This window comes from Balaenoptera musculus, chromosome 10 (assembly GCF_009873245.2).
Source record: "Balaenoptera musculus isolate JJ_BM4_2016_0621 chromosome 10, mBalMus1.pri.v3, whole genome shotgun sequence".
In the NCBI taxonomy this organism is placed as follows: Eukaryota; Metazoa; Chordata; class Mammalia; order Artiodactyla; family Balaenopteridae; genus Balaenoptera; species Balaenoptera musculus.
The window spans coordinates 99,426,195-99,450,555 of NC_045794.1; the positions used below are offsets into that span (position 1 = coordinate 99,426,195).

The following is a 24,361-nucleotide window of genomic DNA, read 5'->3' on the forward strand; positions in this document are numbered from 1 at the left end:
ACGTAAGTCCAGCTACTAAAGGCTCCCGCGTGGTCCAGGAGAGGGGAAGCGGGGCCTGGCCAGGCTGGGGACGAGGAGCTAGAGCTGACAGTCTGCTGATGGTGGGCCTCGGGGGGAAGCCGACTCCCAGCCTCTGGCCTCAGGAACTGGCTTGGTTTGCGTACTGGGGAGGCGAGAGGGAGAGAAAGAGGTGTGGCTGGGCCCCAGGGGCAGAGCTTTCCGGTGGGGCTGCAGCGGCATCACTTTCAGAGCATCAGGCCCTACAGCCCAGCAAGGAGGAAGCTCCCTGCAGACGCGGCCCGGCGGGCCCGGCAGAAGCCACAGGCCCCGGAGGAAGTGAGCTTCTTGCCCCTGCCTCCCAGCCGGCCCCCGCGGCCCCCGCCGACCTAGGGAACCCGGAACCTGTTTTGGTTTGGAATCCGGGGACCACTGTTTGCGCTCCGTGGTCTTGGTTTCCTGGCGTGGAGGAAGCAGCCAGGTGAGTCCTCGCCTCTGGGGCTTTCTGCTCGGCCGTAATGCTCGGGCGTCTGAGCGCGCACAGACAGAGGGAAGGCTCCGAGGGGCCTCGTGGAAACGCAGCCCAGAGAGCACGGGCTTAGCTGAGCCGCCACCGGGAGGGAGCCGGCAAGGCAGACCCTGCGCCCCGGTGGCCCTCTCGCCACCCAGGCTTAGAGGCGGCCGTTCCTCCCGCCCCAGAGGCCCAGACAGCCAGAAGGGCCCTTGCCCACCTCTCGTGTAGCCAGGCCAAGAGTCTCCCTTTCCACCCTGTCATCTCCCCTAAGCTTCGTCCGATGTGTTGGGGAGAAAGGCCAGCCCCAGTCTCCAGATGAAGAGACAGAGGCCCAGCTCACGGAAGGGGCTGCTGACGGCTGGAGGCCGCTCTCAGCTCTGCGTCCACTCAGCTGCCTTTGGCGAGCATCGGGTCCAGCCCCTCCTTGTAAAGAAATATCAGGACCAGAGAGGGGAGGGTATTTGCCCAAAGTCACACAGCCAGAATGAGGAGGAGCCAGCCTGGAACCCAATCTCTTAACCCCCAGGCCAAGTTCTTTCCTCTCCTCTGGCCACACCCTTTGAACCGAATCCCGTCCAAAAGGAAGCTTGGGAATATAGGGGATGGAGTTGGCCCAGCGGCTGTGTTCTCTCCCCTCCCACACTTTAGGGCAGGACGGAGCCACAGACAGTGCCCCGGTGTCCCCAGGCTGGCTGCCAGCGTGACAGGGTGGCCACAGCCCTGCGAACGCTTCCGTCTCACCGCAGCTCTGGGCCCTGCTGCTGCAGCCAGGCCTCCCCGGGGCTGGAGCTGACCACAGCTTCGGCTGCATGAGGCCCCTGCCCCGAATGTCCGCTTGGGATTGGGAGTGCTGGGAAGACCCAGGGGCAGGAGAGAGAAAGTGGGGGGGCAGGAGAGAAAGTGGGAGGGCAGGGCCCTCAGCCGAGCGGGAGAGGAAGTGAGTCCAGGGGACCAGGAAGGAGGTTCTGAATCTGCCGGGCCCGGGGGGAGCCTGGCCCCTGCCCCCGGCAAGGACGAGGAAGGGTACCTGCGGGCTCTGGGAATGCTGGCCCTTCCCGGCAAGCAAAGAGACCCCCAAACCACCATGACAGACCGGGGTGACAAGCTCAGAATTGGGGCCAGACAGGGCCAGGCCACCCCCCTGAGAGCCCAGCCTGCACGCCAGCCCCGTTCACTCACTCACAGTCTGCGGTGCCTCTCTATGTCCCCCCGACTCAGGCGCAGGGCCCAGAGAGGACAGGCCTGCTGTCCCCCAACCCCGCCCCCGCAGGAGCTCCTGGTCTGCAGATAGCACCCATCGGTGTGTTCACCGCAACCAGCCATAGCGGCTCCACGCAGCCCGCCCAGATTTCCCCCTGGAGCTCAGCCCGAGGGTCTTCTAGATCCATGAAGCTCTGAGAAGTGGGCTGCTCCCTTGGTCCTACTGCCCAGGGTGGGTGGGCTTCCCGTGTGCTGCAGTGGGGCCATGGGCTGGCCGCGCTGCGCCGGACCAAGGACCCCATCTCCCGGCCAAGCCTTTGCCCAGGTCGAGACCTCAGTCACTGCCTTTCTCCGCACCTGTGTCCTGCAAGGATCGGCTCCGAGCTTCCCTCTCACCAGGGGCCCCGTCCCTTTGCCCAGGCAGTGCGGTGACTTCTCCATCCAAAGCCAGCTCCCACCCTCTCTCTCCCTGTGCCTCCTGGTCTGGAGGAAACGACACACAGAGTGAGTTTAGAGTGACTCGGATGGTGATGTCCTGTTTCCTGCATCCCCAGGGCCGGCAAGGCAGCGATGGAGCCGGAGCCCCTCTACAACCTGCTGCAGGTCCCCGGGAGGGTGGACCCACCGCCCGGGGAGACACTCTCACAAGGTGCTGGGCCGGCGGGGGGTGGGGGGGAGGATCTGCCTTGTAAGAACCGAACAAGCCGTGCTGGGTACTGCATTGCTTTTCTAAGTTGTCAGCTGGACACCCGGTTCTGTCCAGCCTCTGCCTATGCCTTCTGCTTTATACTTGACCCCCTGCTTCTGGAACCTTCCACAGAGTTATCCCCGTATCCCACATAACCGCACACCTCCAGGTTAATGAGGATACTGATTGCTGTGTGTGCGCACTCTGGGCTGGGGCTGTGCTGAGAACTTCTTATACGCAGCACCTCACCTATTACTCTGAGGATGGGTGTTTTTACCTCCTTTTTACAGACGAGGAAACTGAGGCACAGGGAGTAACGTAGCAGAGCACCAAGTCCAGGGTCGCGGGACTGACTCCGTTAACTGGCGTTCTCGTTTTACAAGTGGTTTCAGGTTGGAAAGCATCATGAGGAAAATTGCAGTTCGGGTGGTAGGGCTTAGTGATTTGAAAAAATATTTATTTTTTGTTTTAGAGTTGGTTTAGAGATACTGAGAGTTCTGGCAGGCAGAGCTGGAACATGGTATGATTCAGAGTGGCAAGAAATCTGCTCCAGGAAAGGGCCACAGCCATTCACACACTCGCTCGCTCTCTCCCCAAGCGTCTGTCAAGGGCCCGCCCTCCTCTCGGCAGAACACACGGGGCTGGGTGGTACGCAAAGGTTTTCAGAACGTCTAGTCTAGACGTCTCCAGCTGGGCCACATGAACACAGAGGCAATGCATTTTGTGGATTTGGGCAAGGGGGCCCCACTGGGTGGCTCAGTTTCCCACCCCATCCTTTGGGACTCGATTCCAGAGGTCCCCCTTGGCCCTGACCCTTGTGGGTTCTGAGGTTCTTAAACTTGCAGGAGATGCTGACCCAGGTCTTGGGGCTCAGAGGACGAGCCAGGCAGCCTCAGTGTCGTGCCCATATTGGGGAGCCAGACAGATGCCGGTGAACTCTGTCCTGGCCCCTTGGAGCCCGGGAATCTGGGCTCGTCTGAGCCGTGGCTCCTTCTTATATATGTGGGTAGAGTTGCCTGGTAAAACAGAGGATGCCCAGTTAAATGTGAATTCCAGATAGACAAGAAATAGTTTTCGACTTTAAGTATGTTCCCAAACTATAAATACTGCAGTATCTGAGGATAAGCTGGTGTTCATGAGGGAAATGCAGGGGGGAAGGGCATTCGGGGGAGGCTGGAAGAGCATGGGCAAAGGAAGGGAGGTGCAGAGGATGAGGCGTGTCCGGGAAATCAATCTCTTTGGATGTTTGGTGCTCAGGGTGTGTGTGTGTGTCTGTGTGTGTCTCTGTGTGTGAGTGCGTGTGTGTGTATGTGTGCCTGTGTGTTTATGACTGTGTGTGTCTGTGTGTGTGGGTGCATGTGTCTGTGCATCTGTGCGTTTGTACATGTGTGTGTGCAGGGGTGTGTGTGTGTGTGAGTGCACTTGTATGCACGTGTGTGTGCATGTGTGTGTGTGCGTGTGAAGCAGCGCGACCGATTTCCTCTTGTGGTCGAGGTGCCAGCTCTGGGGGCGGCCTGCAGGGTCCCCAGGCACATATCCTCATCTCTGCTTCCAGGAGAAAAGAAGAAGTTCCTGCCACCCACTTCCAGGAAGGATCCCAAATTTGAAGAACTGCAAAAGGTGTGGCATCCTTCTCTGACCCTCTTTCTCTGGAGGAGTCTTTTTGTCTTCCTGGGGTGGGGACCACAGGCCGCCCCCTCCCCTCCCCGACCTCAGGCTGGTGGGTGGCGATCCCGCAGGCCCCTGGGAGACTTGCTGAGTGGCTGTGTGAAGGAATATTTATTGAGCACCGACTGTGTGCCTTTACGTACATGATGCCAGCAAACTTCACGGCAGCTGAGAGGGATCTGTTGGCACCTGCATCCCAGGGAGCAGATGGTGAGGCTCGGAGAAGTGACCTGACCTGTGGGGGACACATGGCTGGCCAGTGACAGAGCTGGGATTTGACCCAGGTTGTTGGCCCCCAATCTTGTGCTCCTTCTCTGGCTCAGCTGCCCGGGGCAAAGGACAGCTGGCGAAGTGGGCAGGGATAGGCATGCATCACCCACTTCTTGGTACTCTTCCTGGCTGTAGGACCAGCTGGGCACAGGCTTGGGACCTCCATTTTCCTCTGCCCTACTTCTGTAGTCTCCATGGGGCCTTTCTGTTGCCTCCTCCAAGGAGGCCTCCTGGCCTGCACCACCTTTGACCCCCTAGAGGATTTGTGGCCCATTTTCCATCCTTTTCTTCCTCCCTCCCATTCTCTCCATCCCCCCCATCCACTTTTCCCTCTACTGGGCCCTGGGACACAGAAGAAAACCTGGTGGCGTGCTGACACTTCATCTTAGATTGGGTTCCTCCAGAAGCTGATCCTGAACTAAAGATTCAGGTGCAAATATTGAGTTGGGAGGTAATCGCAGGAGACAAGGAAGGGGAGCAGGGAAGTAAGACAGGTGGGAAGGAGACACCCAGGGTGGGTGATGGAGCAGGTGATGGTTGTCGGAGCTCAAGCTGTCTGGGAACCTCTGGGAGCCAGTATGGAGCGGGCACCCTGGAGGCTTCCTGCTGGGGCAGAGGAGCTGGGGTGTTTATCCACCAAGTCCCGTGTAGCTCGGGCTGCTCCCTTAAAGGGATGGGGTGCTGCTTCTCTGCACTTCTGACCTCCAGGGACAGCCCTCGGGCTTTGCTGCAGTTTGCGGGAGGGGGCGGGTCACCAGCGCCCGTGTATTACCAAAACCTTACACAGAACAAACAATAGCCCGCAGTGCTCAGGTCTTTGGGAGCCCAGAGCAGGCCCCTGACTCAGCCTGGGAGATCAGAGCAGGCTTCCCAGAGGAGGTGATGCTTTTCCTGGCCTTGAAGGACGGGTAGGAGCTGGCTGGTGGGAGGAGGGCAGAGCTGAGCCTGGTGAGAGGCCGGGTGAGGAGTGGCTGCGGGCCAGCTGTCGCTCGGGGCCCACAGGTGCTGATGGAGTGGATCAATGCTGAGCTCCTGCCCGAGCACATCGTGGTCCGCAGCCTGGAGGAGGATATTTTCGACGGACTCATCCTGCACCACCTTTTCCGTAAGTGGCTGCTTCCAAAGCTGGGCAGTCCTGGAGGGCTGGGTGGTCCCGATTCCCCTTGGGCCAGCCTGGGGCCTGCTCAGTGCCCTCTGCGGTGCCCTTGGCAGACTGGCTGCAGGACAGCCCCACGAGCTACGGCTTCCTGAGCCCTTGCCACGGAGCAGGTACAGTTAATCCTCAGAACAACTCTGTCCTGTAACTATGCCCGTTTTACAGACCAGGAAACTGAGCTCTGGGAGGCCTGGTACCTTGTCCAAGGTCTCACCGTGAAGAAAGTGGGGGAGCCAGGGGTCTCGGCTTTAACCACTGAGCCACCCTGCCCCACAGGAATGAGAAGCACGTTGATGTGTGGGAGGCTGGGGGGTGGGGCACAGGGATGGTCAACGTGAGGTGGGCCCGGGGCAGAGCTCACCCCATCATGCAGCCTGCGTGCCCCGTGAGGAAGGGCAGCACCCTGCCTCCCTGGAGGAAGCAAACTAGCTGTGGGTCCCCTGCAGGGGCCCCAACTGTCCCCCCCCGCCAGCCTTTCACACCCTCTCTCTCCCTCTTACTCCTTCTCCTGCCCTCAGAGAAGCTGACTGGAGTCAAGCTGGATGTGGAGGAGATCGCCTTGACCGCGGCTAGCCAGAGGCGCAAGCTCGCGGTGGTGCTGGAGGCCGCCGGCCAGACCCTGCAGGTGGAGGAGCCGCAGGCCAAGTGGAGCGTGGAGAGTGCGTGGGGCTGGTGTCGGGGCGGGGGTAAGGCAGAATCACAGCCCCCTACTCGGGGTGCGGGGGGTGCTGCCTTGAAGCACAGCACGAGGGTGATAAAACGCAGCCTGTCCATAATGCGGCCACTGCTTGCTGAGTTCCAAGCATCACACACGCCCTCATCTACCTCGTCAGATGGGCACTAACCGTCCTGCTTCATTACTTTAGCTGAGTTGCATCTGCAGTGCCTGCTCCTAAGAAATGAGAGTGTGCAAAGCCCCACCCCGTTAACCATTTGGTATGATTTCCTGCCATTCCAACCTCTACATCTTCCCCATTTTCCAGATGAGAAAACTGAGGCCAAGAGACATTGAATAGCTTCACCAAGGTTGGGTAGTGAGGATGTAACAGTTTTCAAACCCGGTTTTTGTTGGGTCCCCTGCCACTACCTTCGCCACTGCAAGTCTCACATTCAGTAATTGATGTTTGTAATGTTGGCCCCGAATCAGGTCGCATTCAGCTTAAATCTAACAATTTGTTCACCCAGGGCCCTGCTGTGGGACGTTTAGCTGTTTAAGCAGCACTGCAGTGAACATCTGTGTGTTAAAATCCCCGTCCACAGGGTGGATTGTGCCCTTGGGCTGTACTTGCAGAAGAGGGATGACTGGGGCAAAGTGTGACTATTTTTAGGTTCCAAATGTAGGTCTCCGGACCTCTGCTCTCCTGAAGGCTGGACACAGAGCTCCTCGGCCTGCAGAGGGTGGTTGTGACGACAAGGAACCCACCATGTGGCCCCAGGTTTGGTCGTCCCCCAGGGCTCTGACCTTGTGCCCCCTCCCCTCCCAGGCATCTTCAACAAGGACCTGCTGGCCACCCTGCATCTCCTCGTGGCCCTGGCCAAGCGCTTCCAGCCGGAGCTGTCCCTCCCGACCAGTGTCAAGGTGGAGGTGATCATCATGGAGGTAAGGCGCAGGGCGCCGGAGGATGCCTGACGCTGGCGGAACATCTCGGGGCCGCATCGCCACACCCTGGATGGGGGCGTGCTGCACGGGGCGGGGGCTGAACTGGGGTGAGCTCCAGGGAGCCACGAGAAACACCGAATCCCACCAGGACAGCGGTGGGGGATTGGGCCGGAGCTGTGGGCGGGAGATGCTGAGAGGCCAGTGAAGCCACGAGGAGGGCTGTGGGCCGGCCACTCCCACCTGCTCAGCAGACGGCACCTGCCTGAGGCATCAGGAAGGTCCCGGCTGACGGCAACCACATGGGCCGTAAGTGACCATCTGTTCACGGCCTTTCTGGAGTCTTCACACCACTGGGCCACAGCCCCTGCCCTCTCACTGTGATGGTCTCATCCCTCGACAGATGGGCGTGACGAAGGTTCCAGGGACCTTTCTGGGTTTCTCCACCCACGGGGCGCTCCCTGTCTAGCACGTGCAGGACTTCTGCTGTAGCTGATGCCCCAGGAGTCCATGCCTTCTCTCTCAGACAGACCCCGAGCGCCACAAACAGGCCCCACCTGCTTCCGCTTCCCGCTCTCCCCTCCCCCACCCCTGGGTACCTGGGGGGCAGCCGGCTTCCCTTTAACCCACCCGACAGAACACGCTGAGTCCAGCCAAACTCAGGAGAATGTACTCTTACTTGTTCAAAACAATTGACTTGAATTCTCCACTGAGCGGTGTCATGGCTTTGTTTACATGTATGTAAATCAGAAGTGACTTCATTCCTTCATGCATTCACCCACTCATTCATTCACTCACTCATTCACTCATTCACCCACCCACCCACTCACTCATTCATTCATTCACCCACTCATTCATTTGTTATTCAGATGAACACATGTCCATTGATACCCTGTGAGCCAGGCACTGGGCAGACTTTGGGGATACCTGGGGAACGAGGCAGATGTGGTCCCCATCCTCGTGGGGCTCAAGGCCTGTGGGAAGAAGGACAATTAAGCTGGCCCCAGTGGTGAGGGCTGCCCAGGAGGCCCCCTTGAGGAGCAGATGAGGCAGAGTAAACTGGGTCCCTTGGGGCTGCTTTGGCCACTACAGTCTCCTCTAGTGGCAGGCATGGTCCTAGAATTTTCTGTGGTTCCTCCTTTCCGTCCCCTTTTCTCTTTCCTAGAGCACCAAGAGTGGCCTGAAGTCGGAGATGGCGGTGGAGCAACTCACTGAGTGTGGGTGAGGGCGGGACCAGGGGCGAGGCCAGCTGTGCTTTCTCAGGAATGGGCGGTGGAGCCTGGGGCCTGGGGCCGGGGGCGGGGCAGACCTGCCTGACCTTCTTGGGAGGGGCCCTCACTCTGCCGACCCCTCTAATTGCTGCGGGGCCTGCACTGGCCCTCACAGGGCTCGCCCGCCACCCTCCTCAAAGCCCGGCAAAACAGGCAGAGCTGGGGTCAGCAGGGGCTCTGGCCCTCGGTCATGAGGTCACACTGCAGGCACTGGGAGCCAGGAGGGACCGGGAAACTGGGGTCTCTGGACCCCAACCCCAGGCTAGTTTCCTAACACCTGGATCCGGGTGCTGCCGGGAAGCCTTTCCCTCATCCATGGCGGGGAGATTCTGCAGCCGGGCGTGAAACTTACAACCGGTGCCAGGAGGCAAGGGCGCCGCGGGCTCGCTCATACCACCAGCGCTTAGTGAGCACCTACTGTGTACGGGGTGGGGCTGGGACCTGGAGTGCCCGGGTCAGCCAGCTGTCGGCCTTTCGTCTGTCCGCGCACGCAGGACACCAGAAGTCCATCAGCCAATGAGCTCTCCCCTCTGCCTCGACACCCACCTGCACAGCATGTGCTTCATGGCAGAGGTGGAAACACTCACATCGGGACGAGGGCCGGGCACGTGTGCTCGGCAACAAGAGAGCCGCAGAGTCCTGGGGTCTGGGAGAAGCAGGGGGTCCCATTAGGCGTCTCTGAACTGCAGGCCGCAGTTCAACCTTTAGAAGGGCCTTAGCAGCGTGGGACCAGGCTAGCCTGTGGCCCAAACTCCTGATTGCCTGGGTGGTAAAGCAAACCATACATGTACCTCGTACCCCCGACCCAAGCCCTCCAACACCCCAGCTGCGCTGTCTCTCCGGGGAGACGCGGCCGCTTTGCATTACTGGACTCCCTTTTGTTGGAGATTGTAACTGACCTCAGCCAAGGGTCCCTCCCTCCTGCCACCTGTAGGCTCACACTTCCGGGCACCTGCCCAGGTCCCTGCCCCGCTCCCTGGGTGGGAGCCCAGCCCTGCTGCAGGCCCCTGGGTTTGGGACGCTGGTTCTGCCCCGTGAATTGTAGGATCTTTACTGGGTACAGGCAGAATGTTTCTCATCTTTGCAAAGTTGCAAGACCTGCGGAGGGGCCCTGGCTCTCCCTGCCGGGCAGTATTTCTCCAGACCCTGCCACACGTGGCTGCCTGGCTTCCCCACTTCGCAGCCCGCCCCTGTCTGGTCCAAAGGTCTTTCCGGTTTTGATCTGAGAGTGGGTTCCTTGCAGGAAAGTTGTGGATTCTCCTTTCCGGTCTAACACTTACTGAAGGCCCACTGTGTGCAGGGCACAGGGCTGTTTCAGTTCCCTTAACCCATTTTACCCTCGGCAACCCCAGCTGGGTGAGTTCAGTTTTCTTCTGCTCACAGGCTGGGCAGCCAGCCCCACCTGGACTGAAATCCCAGACCAGCCATGTCTGAGCTGTGTGCCCTTGGGCAAGTCACTCCCCCTCTCTGAGCTTCTTCACGCCTCTGATAAAGGGGGACCCATGCCTACTTGTTGGGGCTGCTGTGAGAGTTATAGGTGATGTATGTGAGGGGACCTTCCCCCTCCTGTACGCCCCCAGCCCTGAGGCCCTTCTGGTCTACGGCTCCTGGATGTCCATTGGGGATGGGGTGGGGGGAAGGGCTGAAACCTCTGCCAGCTGATGACGGGTAAGGTCTGTGGTCCAGGCGTGTGAGCCGAGCATGGCCAAGGGCGGAGGAAGCAGACCTCTGCTGGTCCCTCCTGCCAGCGGGGCCTGTGCACTCATTGGCCCATTTACCCTCCCAAGGTCACCCTGGGAGGAGGGCTTGCCCCCCCACCTCCAACCACCCCAGCCCCACCCCGACTCGGGGAGGCTAAGTGACCTCCCTGTCACCCAGCTGCTGAGCGACTCTGCACGGGGCCCTGTCAAGGCTGAAGCTTCAGGCTCCGAGTTTGGGGAACTTGAGAGGGAGGGTGCAGTTAGCGGTCATGGGCGCTGCACCCCTTCTCCCTTCATAGCCCTAAAATCACCCTTCTCAGCCGCTGATGAGCTCGGAAATGTCTGTGAGGGCAGCACAGGGACGTGTGCCCCTCCTGGCAGCTGCCTCCGTGCTGAGCCCTGGGTCTCAGGCTGCCCTCTCCACCCCCCAGGGCCACGGTCAGAGGGGCCGCCCAGCTCTCCAGGGAGAGTTCGGCCTACTTGGGGCCCAGAACCTTGCTTCTAGGAGGTGCGCTGGGGCAGAGAATTTAGCAACAAAGAAAAACCACTCGAAAACAATAAAAAGGGAGTGAAAGAAGCCAGACACATGAGAGTACATACGATTTCATTTCATAGACGAACAGACAAAATGAAAGGCCAACAAGACAAATCAGAGCAGTGGTAACCTTTGTGGGGTGTAATGGGACGGGGGAGCACATTGGGGGTGCTAGGAAGGTTCTGTGCCTTGTTGGGGGTGGTGATTACACACGCGTGTGCATATGTAAACATGCACCAGCTCTAAAGTTAGGATGCATGTGTTTTTCTTGTGTGTGTAACATGCCCCCGGCAAACTAAAACAGCAGCCACAGAAAGGACACAATCCAGACATTTCTAGGTGTGGGAGCCTCAGGGGAAGGTTTGAACCTCGTTTGCCGTTTGCTTTCCACGAGGGCCCTGCCTGCTTACAGAGCTGCCAGGAAAAAGCAGCTCCCCAGTTTCTTTGTCAACCTTCCCACTGCCGGGTCTTGTCATATGAAGAGACTGCAGGTTTGAGGACGGTTTTTTTTAACCATGTGTTTCCTTTTTTCCCCCTTACAATTTTCCCTTTAGCACAGACAAGGACCAACCTTCGAGTGAGTACTTTCCTAATTTAGGGAATCTTTTTCTACTGGATACGTGTGGAGACAAACATGTCATGGTGACGGGTTGATTATTGGGTGCGCTCCAAGTTCCTTTGTGGTCTGCTATGTGTATCTCGAACCTTCTTGTCCGTTTGTCCCTCCTTCTGTCTGTCTGTCCATGGATCTGGCTGTTCCTTCTTATGATACCGCTCACATGGGTAGAGAGATTTATAATTCCCATCGGCAGCAACTATGGAGTGTTCAGTGTGTGGGCTCTGGAGCCAGGCAACCTGAGTTCAAACACTAATTCCCCCATTTATTAGCCACGTGAACTTGGGCAAGTGTCTGAACCGGTCTGTGCCTCGGTTTCCTCATCTGTAAAATGGGATTAATAATGGCACCCACCTCTTAGAATGGTGGTGAGGGTGAAAAGATACCTTGTGAATGTGCTTAGCACAGAGTAAGTGCTTGATAGTGATTGTTCACTAATTTGGCTGCTACTTTTGTGACAGAGATCTTCACCAATCAACTGATTAACCCAGCCTTTCCTTCTTCATTCATTCATTCCTTAGTCTGCCTGGCCAGTTGGTCATCCATCCATCCTTATACCAATCCATCTATCCATCCTTATACCAATCCATTCATCTATTCATCCATGCATTCACCCACCCATCCATCCATCCACCCATCCATCCATCCTTCTATCCATCCATCCATCCATCTACCAACCCATCCATTCATCATCCATCCATCTTAACATGATTTTTCCTCCTTGAACCTTACCCACTTGGGACAAAGAGCTGTATGGGCAAGGGATTCTCACCTGCAGAGGAGGAAATAGTGACCTGCGAGGGGCTTCTGAGAACAGGGGCTGGGAACGGTTGAGTGGGGAAGGGGAGGAGAGGGGAGGCAGGAGGGAGGCTGGTCGGATGTCTGTGTGTGCATGTGTGGAGGGGCAGCCGGAGGACACAGGGGTTGCCTAGGGAGCAGTGTTTGTTAGGGGGCTGCATGAGGCTGGGTCACACAATGAGGGGCAGGGACACGGAAAAGGGCTTCCTTAAAACCATTTCTAGCATGTCCATCCTGTTCTGGCCTGTGCCATCCAAGTGCACATTGGCCTCTGAATTCCTGGCTCCTTCAGGGACACAATTTCACTGACCACAGGCCAAGAGGTCTGGGAGGGACCACTGGTGTTTCCACCATGTTTATTGGTTTATGGGGCATTTTAACGTGCATGATGCTATCTGGTGCTACTTTCCCCCCTTCACTAATGAGGGAACTGAGGCACAGAGAGGTGAAGTGATTTGTTCAGAGTCACACAGCAGCTGATTGGCAGAATCAAGAGGGAAATTCTTCTACTCAGTTTGGGTATTCAGTGCCTGGGGAGCATTCTCCCCAGGGGAAGGTGAAAAGCTGCATAGCTGCGAATAGTAGGAATGCAGCTTGTGGGAAAAGGGCGTTAGTCTGAGGACTTGGCACCTCTGAGGCTGGACCAGTGGCCTGAGCTGCTAAGACGCAGCTCCGTGGGCATGACTCAGCTGCTGAGGGCGCTGGTCTTTTGTGCGCTGTAGCAAAGTCCAGACTCTCTGGGAGGGCTGGGTGCCCTTATTCTGCCAATCCACAAACGCTGCGGAGGAGACCTCTGGGCCAAGAGTCAGTGCGGGGCTGGTCCCTGCTCAGCCATCTATGGCAGTTCCCGTGGGCTTGTGGGTGGAGCAGGGAACCAGCTGGAGGCAGGGCAAGTTCCCAGAGGAAGGGTTGGTGTCCACGGCAGGAAAGATGACTGTTTATTTAAGTCCTACTGTGTGCCCAGCCACCATCACAAATGTGTTATCTGCTCCCAAACTGGATATTTGCAATGACCCCACCTAGTATTTATTATCAGCCATACTTTACAGATGAGGAAAACAAGGCCCAGAGAGGGGAGGTGATTCTCTCCAGGCCACACAGCCAGGGGAGCAGTGACTCTGACCCAGACCTGTTCTTTAATTCAAGAACCTTGAGATTAAACTACATCTCCCTCGAGACTGGTTATTCTGAGAAACTTTGGTGGAAAAAAGTCCCTGTTTGACCCAAAGATAATAGCATCGTAATGAGGTGTTTAATGGTTCTGTCTGCAGAGGACGTCTTTGATGAATTATTTAAGCTGGCCCCGGAGAAAGTGAACGCTGTGAAAGAGGTAAGAGAGGTCAAAGTTCCAAGAGTACCTCCTGCCGCCCGCCCACCCACCGCCCACCTGCCTTGAGTCTGGGGGTGGGAGTGGGGCAAAGGGAAAGGAATCGGGACCTCACCCTGCACCTGCTGTGCGCCGGGTGCCGTGCGGGGGCCTTTTTGTGACCCCAAGTGGGAAGGTCGCAAACCCAAGCTGGGGACCTGGGGCCCTTGTTCTTCCCTGGGTAGGCCATCGTGAACTTCGTCAACCAGAAGCTGGACCGCCTGGGCCTGTCCGTGCAGAATCTGGACACCCAGGTAGGGACTCAGCTGCAGGGTCTGGGGCAGGGAAGGGGCATGGGGAGGGGGTTCCACAGGGCACTAGGAGCCTGGGCCCATCCTATGTGGCGTGGCGTGTGTCACCTCTTGGAACCTTGGGGTCCTCTTCTCCAATGGGGATGTTGCTGGTAGGCGGTATTGCCCATCAGGGACACGACGGGGATCCTGTGAAGTGGGGATCTCGGAGTTTGTCTACGCTGTTATTACTTTTCATTGTAAAATAACCACTTTTCAGCTCTTTTTTCAAAATTAATCTTGGTCTATCCAGTCCCAAGACTCAAAGCACATGAGGTTTCCCTAACTGCATTCGCTCGCAGCGTTTATTAGGTTGTGCCGTGTGCCAGGAGGGGTTGTAGGTGCCGACACAGCCCCGTGTCTGTGGACTCCCTGAGTTGCCCAGCCCACTGCTCTGGGGCAGGAGCAGAGTCTTAGGAGGTCAGCCTTCCCCAGTGGGCCGTGGCCTCCCACGAGGATGCTGTGCCCTGTGGTTTCCCTCAACACAGTGGGGCGCAGAGAAGCTGTGAAGCTAATTGCCAGCCCAGGGCCTTCAGGGCAGCAATGGAACCTGCTGGACCCTGGGCACATTAACTGGGCGTGGTGGTGCAGGGCTCGGGCCACGTGGGTTTTGCTCACACAGCATGGCTGGGGGCAGGTGGTGAGGTCAGGTCTGGTCACTGGAGCTGCTGATGTCTCAGGCACAGCCTGACATTAGCCAGCGGGGAACGGGGTTGCTATACCCCTGTGCCCGGTAGCTAAAGCCGATACTGCCCTCACTATATGCCCGGCCCTGAGCAAAGTGCTTTGCATACATTAACTCACTGACTCCTCCCAACAAACTCTTTAGGTGGGAACTGATACTATCCCATTTTACAGATGAGGACATTAAGCACAGAGAGGTTAATTAACTTGTCCAAGGTCACACAGCGATTAACTGGTGGACCTGGGATTTAAGCCCAGGTTGCTGAGGCCAGAGTTTGTGCAGAGAAGTCTGTGTGTGACGTGGTGTGGTGACACTGCAGGGTGGAGATAGCAGACTCTGAAGCCAGATGGGCACGTGTTGCTCCTGGGCTCTGAGGACACCTTCTCCACCTTAGCTGTGTGGCTTTGGACCTGGACTTCTCTGAGCCTCAGGCTCCTCTTCTTTTAAAATGGGTACAGGGATGCCAACCTCATAGAACTGTGAGTAATAAATGAGATGATGAGCATCCAGGCGTTTTGTGTATTACCTGACACACTGTCTACACATAATAAACAATACATTTGTGGTTTTATTGTATTTTATGTGGGAATAAACAAGATGATTTCTTAGGTTTACATTCTACCTGTTTCATCTTTCTCTCTCCCTTGGTAAAATAATGACATTTGGAGAATAATGGCACATGTGAGGATGGTATTTCGACTGCTGGATAAAAGGGGATATTAAAGTCCCTGGTATTTTGGTGGTATTACCAGGGAATATGCCAAACTAATAGCATCAGAATAGACCTAATATGAGGAAATTCCATTAAGGACTTCACGTGGTGGCTTTTCCTCCAACATTCAATCTTGTGTTTTGTGTCTTTGAAGAGATTGAATAGGATTATATTAGCATATCATGTGCTGGTGCTAGGGTGACAGCTTTATCTCTGAACATACAGACAAAACAGACAAATACAAATGTGGCAGCCAGCAAAATAAGCTCGGTGTGCTGTTCTCTGCCTTCTCCTGATGGAATTATTTAACACTTAACTCTGTTTTCTCCTGGGCTTCTGTAGCTCATGGAACAGTATGTGGTTTAAAAAATGATTTGAAGCTATTTTACAGAAAATGTAAAAATAGCTCATTTTATTGAGCGCATGCTCTGTGCTAGGCAACCAATAACTGCTTTATATCTGCTGCTGTTTACAACAACTCTGTGAGGTCAGGGTGTCGTCCCCATTTCTCAAAAAGGCTCAGAGAGGTTGTGTGACTTCCATAGGGTCACACAGCCTGTAAAAGGCAGAGTGGGATCCTCCAGGCTATCTGCCTCCCGTTCCCTCCTTTGTAGTTTGCAGATGGAGTCATCTTACTCTTGCTGATTGGACAACTGGAAGGCTTCTTCCTGCACTTGAAGGAATTCTATCTCACTCCCAAATCTCCTGCGGAAATGGTAAGTTTTCCAAAGATTTTCCTTAGGGGTCTACCTCTGAGTAGACAGATCTAGGAAATTGTCATGATCAGTCTTTATTTATTCACTTCCAGGTGAAGTAAGGGTGAAAGGAAACTTTGTTTGTCCATATGTCTGCCCATCCATCCACCAGCCTCACCCATAGACGCTCACACCTATCCACTGACTTATTCATTCATTCATCCACCCAATTCATCCACCCATTCACCTGCCTGCACATCCACCCATCCACCCATCCATCCACCTGCCCATCCATCCATCCATCCATCCACCTGCCCATCCTTCCATCCATCCACTTGCCCATCCATCCATCTATCCATCCATCCATCCATCCACCCACCCACCCATCCACCTGCCCATTCATCCATCCATCCACCTGCCCATCCATCCATCCATCCCTCCACCTGCCCATCCATCCATCTACCTGTCCGCCCACCCATTCACCCATGCACCGGATCCATCATTTTCTGAGGTCCTCTTGGCATCAGGCCCCGTGGGCCACAAAGACAATCCAGCACAGCTCCTGCTTTTGAGGACCGCTCACTCTCCACCCACTGTACTCTCAATGATGTATGGTATTCTAGGGCCATGATGAAGTGCGTTGGTTCATGGTGGGTGGGCCGGTGCGGGACCTGAAAGAAAGCGTGGTTAGTAGGCTCTGCAGGAGTCAGGAGAGGCCTTGCATGAGAGGTGGCCGTGAAATTGACTGGGGCTTGGTTCGCAGCGTTAACTCGGGAGGGCACTCCCAGGGGAAGGGAACAGAGTCAGCCAAGGCTCGGATGTGGCAGGGGTTCTGGCCTTGTGGGAATCAGGAGTTCCCATGTGGACCCTGGAGTCTGGGGGGCTGGTTGGGAGATGGCTGCGTTAGTCCAGGTGCGGGGCTCTGGTCTCCGCCTGCACCTCAGGCTTTTTGCCTCTAAAATGTGTTCACAGTCCCTGGCCTGCCACCCCTCAGACCACACAAATAATAGGAAAGAGTCTGGAGCATCAGAGAGGTGGAAGCCTCCAGGGGCATGTGGTCCCTCGTCCCCCAGACCCGCCCAGGACCCCAGGTGGCCAGCTTCTCTCTGTCTGCACCAGGGTCCCGGGGACGGCTCAGCAGCAACCCAGCGTAGCAGGGCACCCTTTCAACCCTCCACAGAGAGGGGACACCAGGCAGGGCTGGGTGCCGGTTCCCAGTGCCAGCCTTGGGGCGTTTCTGGGAAAAGGAAAGATTTCTGTCCCCTCTGATGTGCCCGTGGCCCTGGGGCTGGTTCAAACCTCAAGGCCTGCCTGGGGTTGGGGGGTGAGCCTGTGCACCCTTGACCCTGGCCCAGTTCCAGGCTCGATCTGTGCCTGGCCCCCACGTATCCGCAGCCCTGTCTGTACCTGCTTCTGGCTGCAAGCCTGACCTACCCCGATCCCCTGCGCGAATGTTCCAGGCCCGCCTCCCAGCCTGCCTGACCCCCGGCTGCAGCCTCACTGCCCGCCTGTGGTCCTTACTCAGCCTGGGCCTCTGCATCTCCAGATCTTTCCCAGGCCGTTCTCTGAGGCCCATCCTGCCCCCTGCTTTGCTTCACACCCCCCTTAGCCGGGTGGTCGGCTCTGACCACCTTATCCCCTCTGAGCTCTTGGGTATCTATAGGCCCCGAACCATGGCTACTCTCACATTCTCTTGGAGTTCCTAACCTGCCTCCGCCTCACCTGGCCCTTACCCATTTCTCCCTCACTCCATACCCCTGCGAGGGAGGCAGGGCAGGGTTGTATCGCCATTTTACAGAGGGGAAAACTGAGGCTTTGGGACATGCCCAGGGCCATCCAGCTACTCAGTGGCAGGTCTGACACCAGGACTGGCCACCCAACCCTCAGCCCACACTTCCCCCTTTGCAGCAGGAAGATGCCATCTTTGTGGCATCATCTCCACCTTCCCAGGAGGCAGGGGCGCTCTTGACTTGAAGATTGATTTGGGGCTCAGATTCCCAAGAGCTGAGAAGCAAACAGGCTAGAGCAGTGCGGTGTTTGTAGCTCTAGTGGTGGTAGAAACAGTGGTCAACACTTACTAAGTTCTTGTCCTTCACCAGGCACTGTGTTAATCAGCTATTGCCACGAAAGTGCTGTGTAACAAACCACCCAAACAACCAGTGGCTTAAAACTGCAATCCTTCGTTCTCGTGGATCTGCGGGTCGGCCGGGTTTGGCTGCTCTAGGCTTGGCTGGGCTCCGTCACTCACCCGGGGTGGGCTGGGCATCAGACCATCTAGGCCGGGGTCACTGGGGCCGTTCAGCTCCGTGCCACGTGCTTCTCGTCCTCCCTGGGACTGGCAGTGAGCCTGGCATGGTTTTTTCACGGCAACGGCAGTGACACGGAGACAAAGCAGAACACGCAAGGCGCAGGCTCAGACCTGGGGTGCTGTCACTTCCTCTTCATCCTCTTGGCCAGAGGAGGCCCTGCGGCCTTGGTGCAGAGGCGGGAGAACCCTGCGGTGTGTGGTGTAGAGACGATGCAGAACTGGGGCCAGGGAGGCGCTCGCCTCCTTGGATGAACTTGCTAATTCCTCCCCACATCGGGCCTCTGCGTAGGAACTACTCCCCATCCCCATTTTGCTCTGGGGAAACTGAGTTCAGAGAGAGCTAGTAAGCTGGTCAGGAGCACACCACCAGTTAGGGTCGAAGTCAGACTGGCATCCAGGCTCGTCTCTCTCCAAAGCCAGAGCCGCCTCCTTGCGTCATTCCGGGGGAGCCAGAGTGAGCCCCATGGGAGACGGGGGCGGGTGGGGAGCCTTTCGAAGGCCAAGAAGGAGGCTCGCCCAGAGCTGCGGGGACAGGGGGGCTTAGGTGGGTCAGAGCGAGGCTGAGACCGTGGCACTGACCTTCATCCGGAAGGGAGGAGGCCTGTGTGTGATCAGTGATGAGGGTGGGAGGATGGAGACGGGCAGGTCACACGCAGCCCCCTGGGGACGAGGGGCTCAGGACAGCACAGGGGTCCCCTCTCTGTTACTCAGGTGTTGGGGCTTCATGGGATGTCAAGGTGTGATCACTATTTGCTCACCTCCAACCCCTAGTTAGTTACAAGCCAGGGACAAACGTCCCAACTTCTAAGGCCCCTGTGTGCAGGCAGCCTGCCAACTCCACCGGCTTTAGGACCGGCTTCAGGACCGGCTTCCAAAGATGAGCCACAATCTATGTGGGGGAAAAGAAGCAGCCTCTCAGCTCAGACCCCAAGAATGCATTTTTATGGACTATTGTAGGAAATCTCAGCCACAGGAATGTGTAATAAAAATGCTGGGGAAGTCATTAGCTGAAGAGGGCAGGAACAGCGGCCCTTTCCGAGGAATTGTTGTCTCCGCAGTGTGGCCTCTGGCAATTGAATTTCTCGTTATCAGACCTTCTTTGCCAATGGCAAAGGTTGCCATTCCCTGAGGGAAGAGGAGTAGGGGTGGAGGAGAAAGGCGATCATTTTCTCTGCAGAAATGAAAGCACCGGGGCCAAGAATCTCTGGTTTCTTCCGACATGCAATTACTTCTCCCGGGGACGATTTGAATGCATCCTTCTGGGTCGTAACCTTCTCTCAGCTCCATACTTTCATCATCTCAAACTGTGCGCGGAAGAAAAATGATGCTTTGGGTAGAGCATGGTGGGATCAGACTGGAGCCTGGGGCAGCTCTCCTGGTCAGACTGAGCACCACCGAGGAGTGTGACCCATAGAAACAAGCGCGATCATTGCTCTAGTTGATGGCAGCAATTCTCAAATCCCACGAGGGCAGGCAGTGGGTCTGGGTTTGCCCCTGTTGCGTGGCCAGCGCATAGTAGATGCTCAATAAATATTTTTTAAATAAGGGAAGGAAGTCTTTCCAAGACACTGGTCCCGTGAGCTGCTCTGTGACAAATGGATCTTATGGTCAAGTCACCTGGGAAAACATGCACAGTCTTGAAGGCTCATGACACACCAAAACATATTCAAGGCTCTGAGAAGTCCTGCAGCAGAGGATTTCCATAGAACTTTGTCGAAGCCAACATTTCCCAAAGCTGTTTGGCTTTCTGCAACCTGGACCACGCTGTGGGGATGTGGGCTTAGAGGGTGAGCGCATCAAAGGCAGGGCTGCGAGGCGGGGGAACCCAGCCCGGCTGTCTCGTTCTCACTCTGACATTTACTTTCTGTGCGCCCTGTAAATAGTGTTCATGATGAGAATGAGAATAATAGCAATAGTTGTAACCCTCATTTTCCAGTCGGGGGAAGACTTGGGGACAAAGGCACGGGACGAGCAGTGGAAGTCTTAGCCCCTCACTCTGAGGTTTGCTTCCACCTGGTCTGGGCCTCCCCAGAGGTGTGTCTCACCTGCTTGGGAGCATTGGCACCTGTGACAGCCTTGGTTTCTTCTTCTTGACGGGCTCTCGAGGGGACAGCCCTGCTGGGCCGCTGACCCAGCCTCTGCCACTCTCTCTCTTGCATCTTGGACCCAGCTCAGGGCCTCTGTCCATGTGATGCTCCACCAACTCTCCCCCGTGGAGAAGGGCTCTGCTCACTGCCTTCCAGACCCCTGTGGTCCCTGCACGGCCACCAGCTGCCATGGAGGACTCTGGCCCCTTGCCCGGGATGTGGCAGGAGTCCTTGGCGTGGGCGGAAGATGCTCCCCCTGACCCGGCCCTGTGCCCTTGGACCGGGACAGTGACCTGCCCCTTTCCCTCTCAAACAGAGTTCTTTCTCAGGGGCTTCAGGCCCTCCTACACACCTCACTTCCCAGCCCTTGTAGGAGCCCGGACAGCTGGAATTTGCAGGGAAGCCCTGGCTCTGCCTTTATTATCCCACCTTCAAGTCTTGCCCTGTGGTTCCAATCCTGTGTCCACCATCACACTTGGATCTACATGGCAGCTTGGAAAGGCCTCTGGAAGATGCACTATTCCCCTTGTACAGATGAGGGGACAAAGGCCCAGGCGGGACACATGCCTTGTCTGACCTGTGACTTGTGACCTAGTGGGGCGGGTGCACAGACATCTAACCCAGATCTGCCCAGAACCACCAGGAGGTGACTGCAGGCGGCCTAGGCAGGGCGGCCTCCTCGGATGGGCCTTGCTCATCTGCTGCTCTGCCAGCCGGGTCTCTGGGCCCCTGGCTAGGTTGCCATGGGAACTGCCTGGCCTGTTTGAAGCGGGCTTTGGGGCTGGGATGGTTGGCAGATGGGGAGGGAAGGGACCGGCACGGCCGGCCACCAGTCTGGGACATCCAGTCAGCACAGTGGGCCTGAGACCGTTGAAGGAAGGACCTGCTTGAGGTGCCAGTGAATCGGGGACTCAGCCAGCTTTATCCCTGGCTCGTCCTGCCTTGCCCCATGTCCTCTTTTTACCACACCAGCCTGCTGCCCCAAGGAGAAGGGCAGGGGTCTTTTCGGTGGGATCTGAGGCCCCAGGGAGAAACTAGCTGTGAAAAGGCAGGGCTCCACTGACAGAGGGGCAGCTCTGAGCTGAGGGCTGATGGGGCTCCCCAGGGCCCGCCACCCAGGGTCCTGGATCGGGGGAGATGGTGGAGACCCCGCTTTGCAGGGAGCAAGTGGAGGCCCCAAGGCGCCGAGGGACTTGCTCGAGGCTCCCCAGGACCGAGTGGGGATCCGAACCTGGGTGGGCCTGACTCTGGCCCGGGCATTCTCCTCAGTGCTGGGAGCGGTGTCTCAGGCGCCAGCCCAGGCAGAGGGGTGGCACAAAGGGCAGGCACCTGGGTAGAGGTGGCTCCTCCAGCCCCCAGTCTACTTTGCAGGCACCTGGTTCCGACACTTTCCGTCCTGTGAGCTCAGATGAGCCCTGTGGCCGCTCTGAATGTCGGTCTCCTCATCTATGCTTTACCCATGGAACTCAGCTGTTTGTTCCTGAGGGAGTCTCTGTTGCTCACGGGTTTCGGGGCTTTTTCGGAAAAGATCAGGATGAACCCATGCTCCCTTCCCTGGCTAGTCCCCTCACCTGGCAGGACTCACCCCCAGGTGTCACCTCCACCAGGAAGCCTTCCCTGATCCCTGGGCTGGGTGCCTTCCTCAGGGGCTGCCTTTCCCACTAGAGGTGGCCTCCTTGCTGCACGATGGGTCATCGTGCTGACATCTGATGGGGTCTTGTCATTGTAGCTACACAACGTCACCCTGGCCCTGGAGCTGCTGAAGGATGAAGGCCTTCTCAACCACCCCGTCAGCCCCGAAGGTGAGTGCAGGGCACTCGTGGGCAGCCAGCCTCGGGCGAGCGCCACCGAGCGGGGCATGGGGCGTGGGGACAGCCCTGTGTTGGTGCAGCCTCTTGCCTGGCGTTTGCTGAGTTTTCCTATGAGGGGCACTGTGTCCACAGCTCCTACCCACGCCAGTGGAGGATGGTCCTGGGGAGAGGAGATGGGGGACTGAGGTCCCTGGGGATGGGCTGTGCAGAGGGCTGAGGCCTGGAGGAGTCGCAATGTTGGGGGCCCCACAGGTGGGTGCAGGGGAGGAGGAGGAGGTGGCACACCCTGTGATGAGTCCTGGGACTCAGGCCCAGCTTGACCAACTGTCCTGGTTTGCCGGGGTTTCTCCCGGGTTTAGCACTGAAGGCCTGTGTCCCAGGGAACCCCTTGGTCCCGGGCAAAGGTGGAAGGTTGGCCACCCCCTGCCCAGGCCTGAACCCTGCCCTGCTCTCCCCTGGCCCGCAGACATCGTGAACAAGGACGCCAAGAGCACACTGCGGGTCCTCTACAGCCTGTTTCGCAAGCACAAGCTGAAAGAAAGCGCGGACGGGGTGCCCCTGGAATCCCCAAATTAACCGTCACAGCCCCCAAAATCTGCTTCTCAGAACCTGCCTGCCAGGCCCAGCTGGAGGTCCTGAGGGCCGCAGAGGGGTCTCCTCCCCGTCCAGCCAGCCCCTGGGCCTCCCACTCTTATCCTGTGTGCCTGCGGCACGCCCCAGCCCCCCTTCCCTCTCTGCTGTTTCCATCCGTCTGAATATCTTTGAACTCACTAAGCCAACCTCTGGCCTCGCTCAGTTTCTTTTAACAAATGTATTTCTGGGAGGGATTTGGGGAGCCTGCTGTTGTCCTGGGAAGGGCCCCGCTAAATGTGCATGAATATGAGCTGACCCCCCACCCCCCACGCAGCCTCTCTCCCCACAGGGTGGGCGTGGGAGGGGCTCTTGTCTCTGAGGCCACCCCTGGGGCAGCCGAGAGCTCAGCGGAGCTGACCTTCATTGGGGCCGAGGGTCCCGCCCTGGAGCCGGACGGCCCCTCAGGTGTCAGGGTTGACCTGACGGCAGAGACCCGCCTGCCCACACTCAGCTACTGCAGCCCGCCTGCCTCTCGAGTGGGGTGATGGCCCCAGCATCACCCTCCAGAGGCAGGAGCCCTAAGTAGCTCCAAAACCAGGCCGCTGTGCCCTTCGGGAGAGTCAATTCAGTTACTTTTCAGAGGAACTGTGGCCCAGGCCCAGCCCTATGGCCGTGATGGTGAGCTTTGCCCAAAAGTCACAGAGAAGACGTCTTTGTGGCTGATTAGTGGGTCAGATCGTCTCCCAGTCGGTCCCCAGGGAGCTGCCGTGTGTGTGTGTGTGTGTGTGTGTGTGTGTGTGTGTGTGTGTGTGTGTGTGTGTTTCTCTCTCTCTTCCCTCTCTCTCCAGCGAGACTCAGCACTTGCTGCATACATTTCTCAAAGCAAAAGTCCCTGTGGGAGGATTGAACAGGGAGTCCCAGAGCTGACATCAGATGGGCACCAGCCTGGAGGAAGCAGGGCAGGCGGGGCTGGGGGTAGGGAGGGCCCACAGGGGAGGGCGGGGCAGTGGACCCTGGCTGGTGCTGGGCTCCTCCCTGCTCTCCCAGCTCCAAGCCCCTGTGGAGGACAGAGCCCGCTAGGTCTGGGGTTGTCACAGTTTGACAGCCTTGGATTGGGGGAGGGGCTTTGGGGCAGGGGGCCGGCATGGGCCAGGCCATCTTTGCCAGAGCAGCTGGTGGAGCGTGGAGAATGTCCTGCCTACGGGGAGGGACATAAGGAACCCTTGGAGCTGGTGTCTGAGTGTGAGACAGTCTCAGAGTGGTCTTCCCTCCAACCCACCCGCCGTCCACATGCTCCCCTTACCTCCTGATTCACAGATAATTAGGTGTAGATGAGGCCATGAGGGTGGGGCCCCTGTGATGGGATTAGAGTTCTTATAAGAAAACAGAGATCAGAGCTCTCTCTCTGCCATGTGAGGACACAGCAAGAAGGTGGCCGCCTGCAAACCAGGAAGAGGGCCCCCACCAGGCACCAAATCATCTGGCACCTTGATCTTGGACTTCCCAGATACCAGAACTGTGAGCAATAAATGTCTGTTTCTAAAGACACCCAGTCTATGGTATTTTATTATAGTAGCCAGAGCTGATTAACATGGATTTTCAATACCATTAGTCATTAGGGAAATAAAATTAAAACCACAATGAGATCTCACTATACACCCCCTAGAATGGCTACATTGAAAAACTGACAATAGCAAGTGTTGACAAGGATGTGGAGCAATTAGAATTCTCATACATTGCTGGTGGAAATGCAAAATGGTACATTTACTTTGGAAAACAGTTTGGCAATTTCTTATAAAGTGATACAAACACTCACCATATGAC

The 24,361-nt window shown here is 57.1% G+C and overlaps 1 protein-coding gene across 2 annotated transcripts; it reads left to right on the forward strand.

Moving 5' to 3' along the window:
- Nucleotides 1-319: 319 nt before the first annotated feature.
- On the forward strand, nucleotides 320-22,731 carry PARVG (parvin gamma). Of its 2 annotated transcripts, none has more exons than XM_036866420.1 (13): nucleotides 320-478; nucleotides 2,266-2,360; nucleotides 3,955-4,019; nucleotides 5,340-5,442; nucleotides 6,012-6,152; nucleotides 6,978-7,093; nucleotides 8,256-8,311; nucleotides 11,151-11,173; nucleotides 13,282-13,340; nucleotides 13,562-13,630; nucleotides 15,678-15,779; nucleotides 21,883-21,955; nucleotides 22,431-22,731. In XM_036866420.1, exons 2-13 carry the CDS (start codon nucleotides 2,282-2,284, stop codon nucleotides 22,538-22,540), a joined length of 996 nt encoding a protein of 331 aa, XP_036722315.1. In that variant the 5' UTR covers nucleotides 320-478; nucleotides 2,266-2,281; the 3' UTR covers nucleotides 22,541-22,731. The 2 variants fall into 2 exon arrangements, with proteins under 2 accessions (XP_036722315.1, XP_036722316.1); XM_036866421.1 differs by lacking the exon at nucleotides 22,431-22,731 and adding an exon at nucleotides 22,097-22,158 and having other exon boundaries at nucleotides 331-478.
- Nucleotides 22,732-24,361: the final 1,630 nt, after the last annotated feature.

What these genes read in the sequence shown, in the direction of transcription:
- PARVG (XM_036866420.1), top strand. Translation starts at nt 2,282, where the DNA reads ATGGAGCCGGAGCCCCTCTACAACCTGCTGCAGGTCCCCGGGAGGGTG. An exon ending in GGCCAAGTGGAGCGTGGAGA is followed by an intron (nt 6,153 to 6,977) that starts GTGCGTGGGGCT and finishes CTCCCCTCCCAG; the next exon opens with GCATCTTCAACAAGGACCTG. An exon ending in AAGTGAACGCTGTGAAAGAG is followed by an intron (nt 13,341 to 13,561) that starts GTAAGAGAGGTC and finishes TTCCCTGGGTAG; the next exon opens with GCCATCGTGAACTTCGTCAA.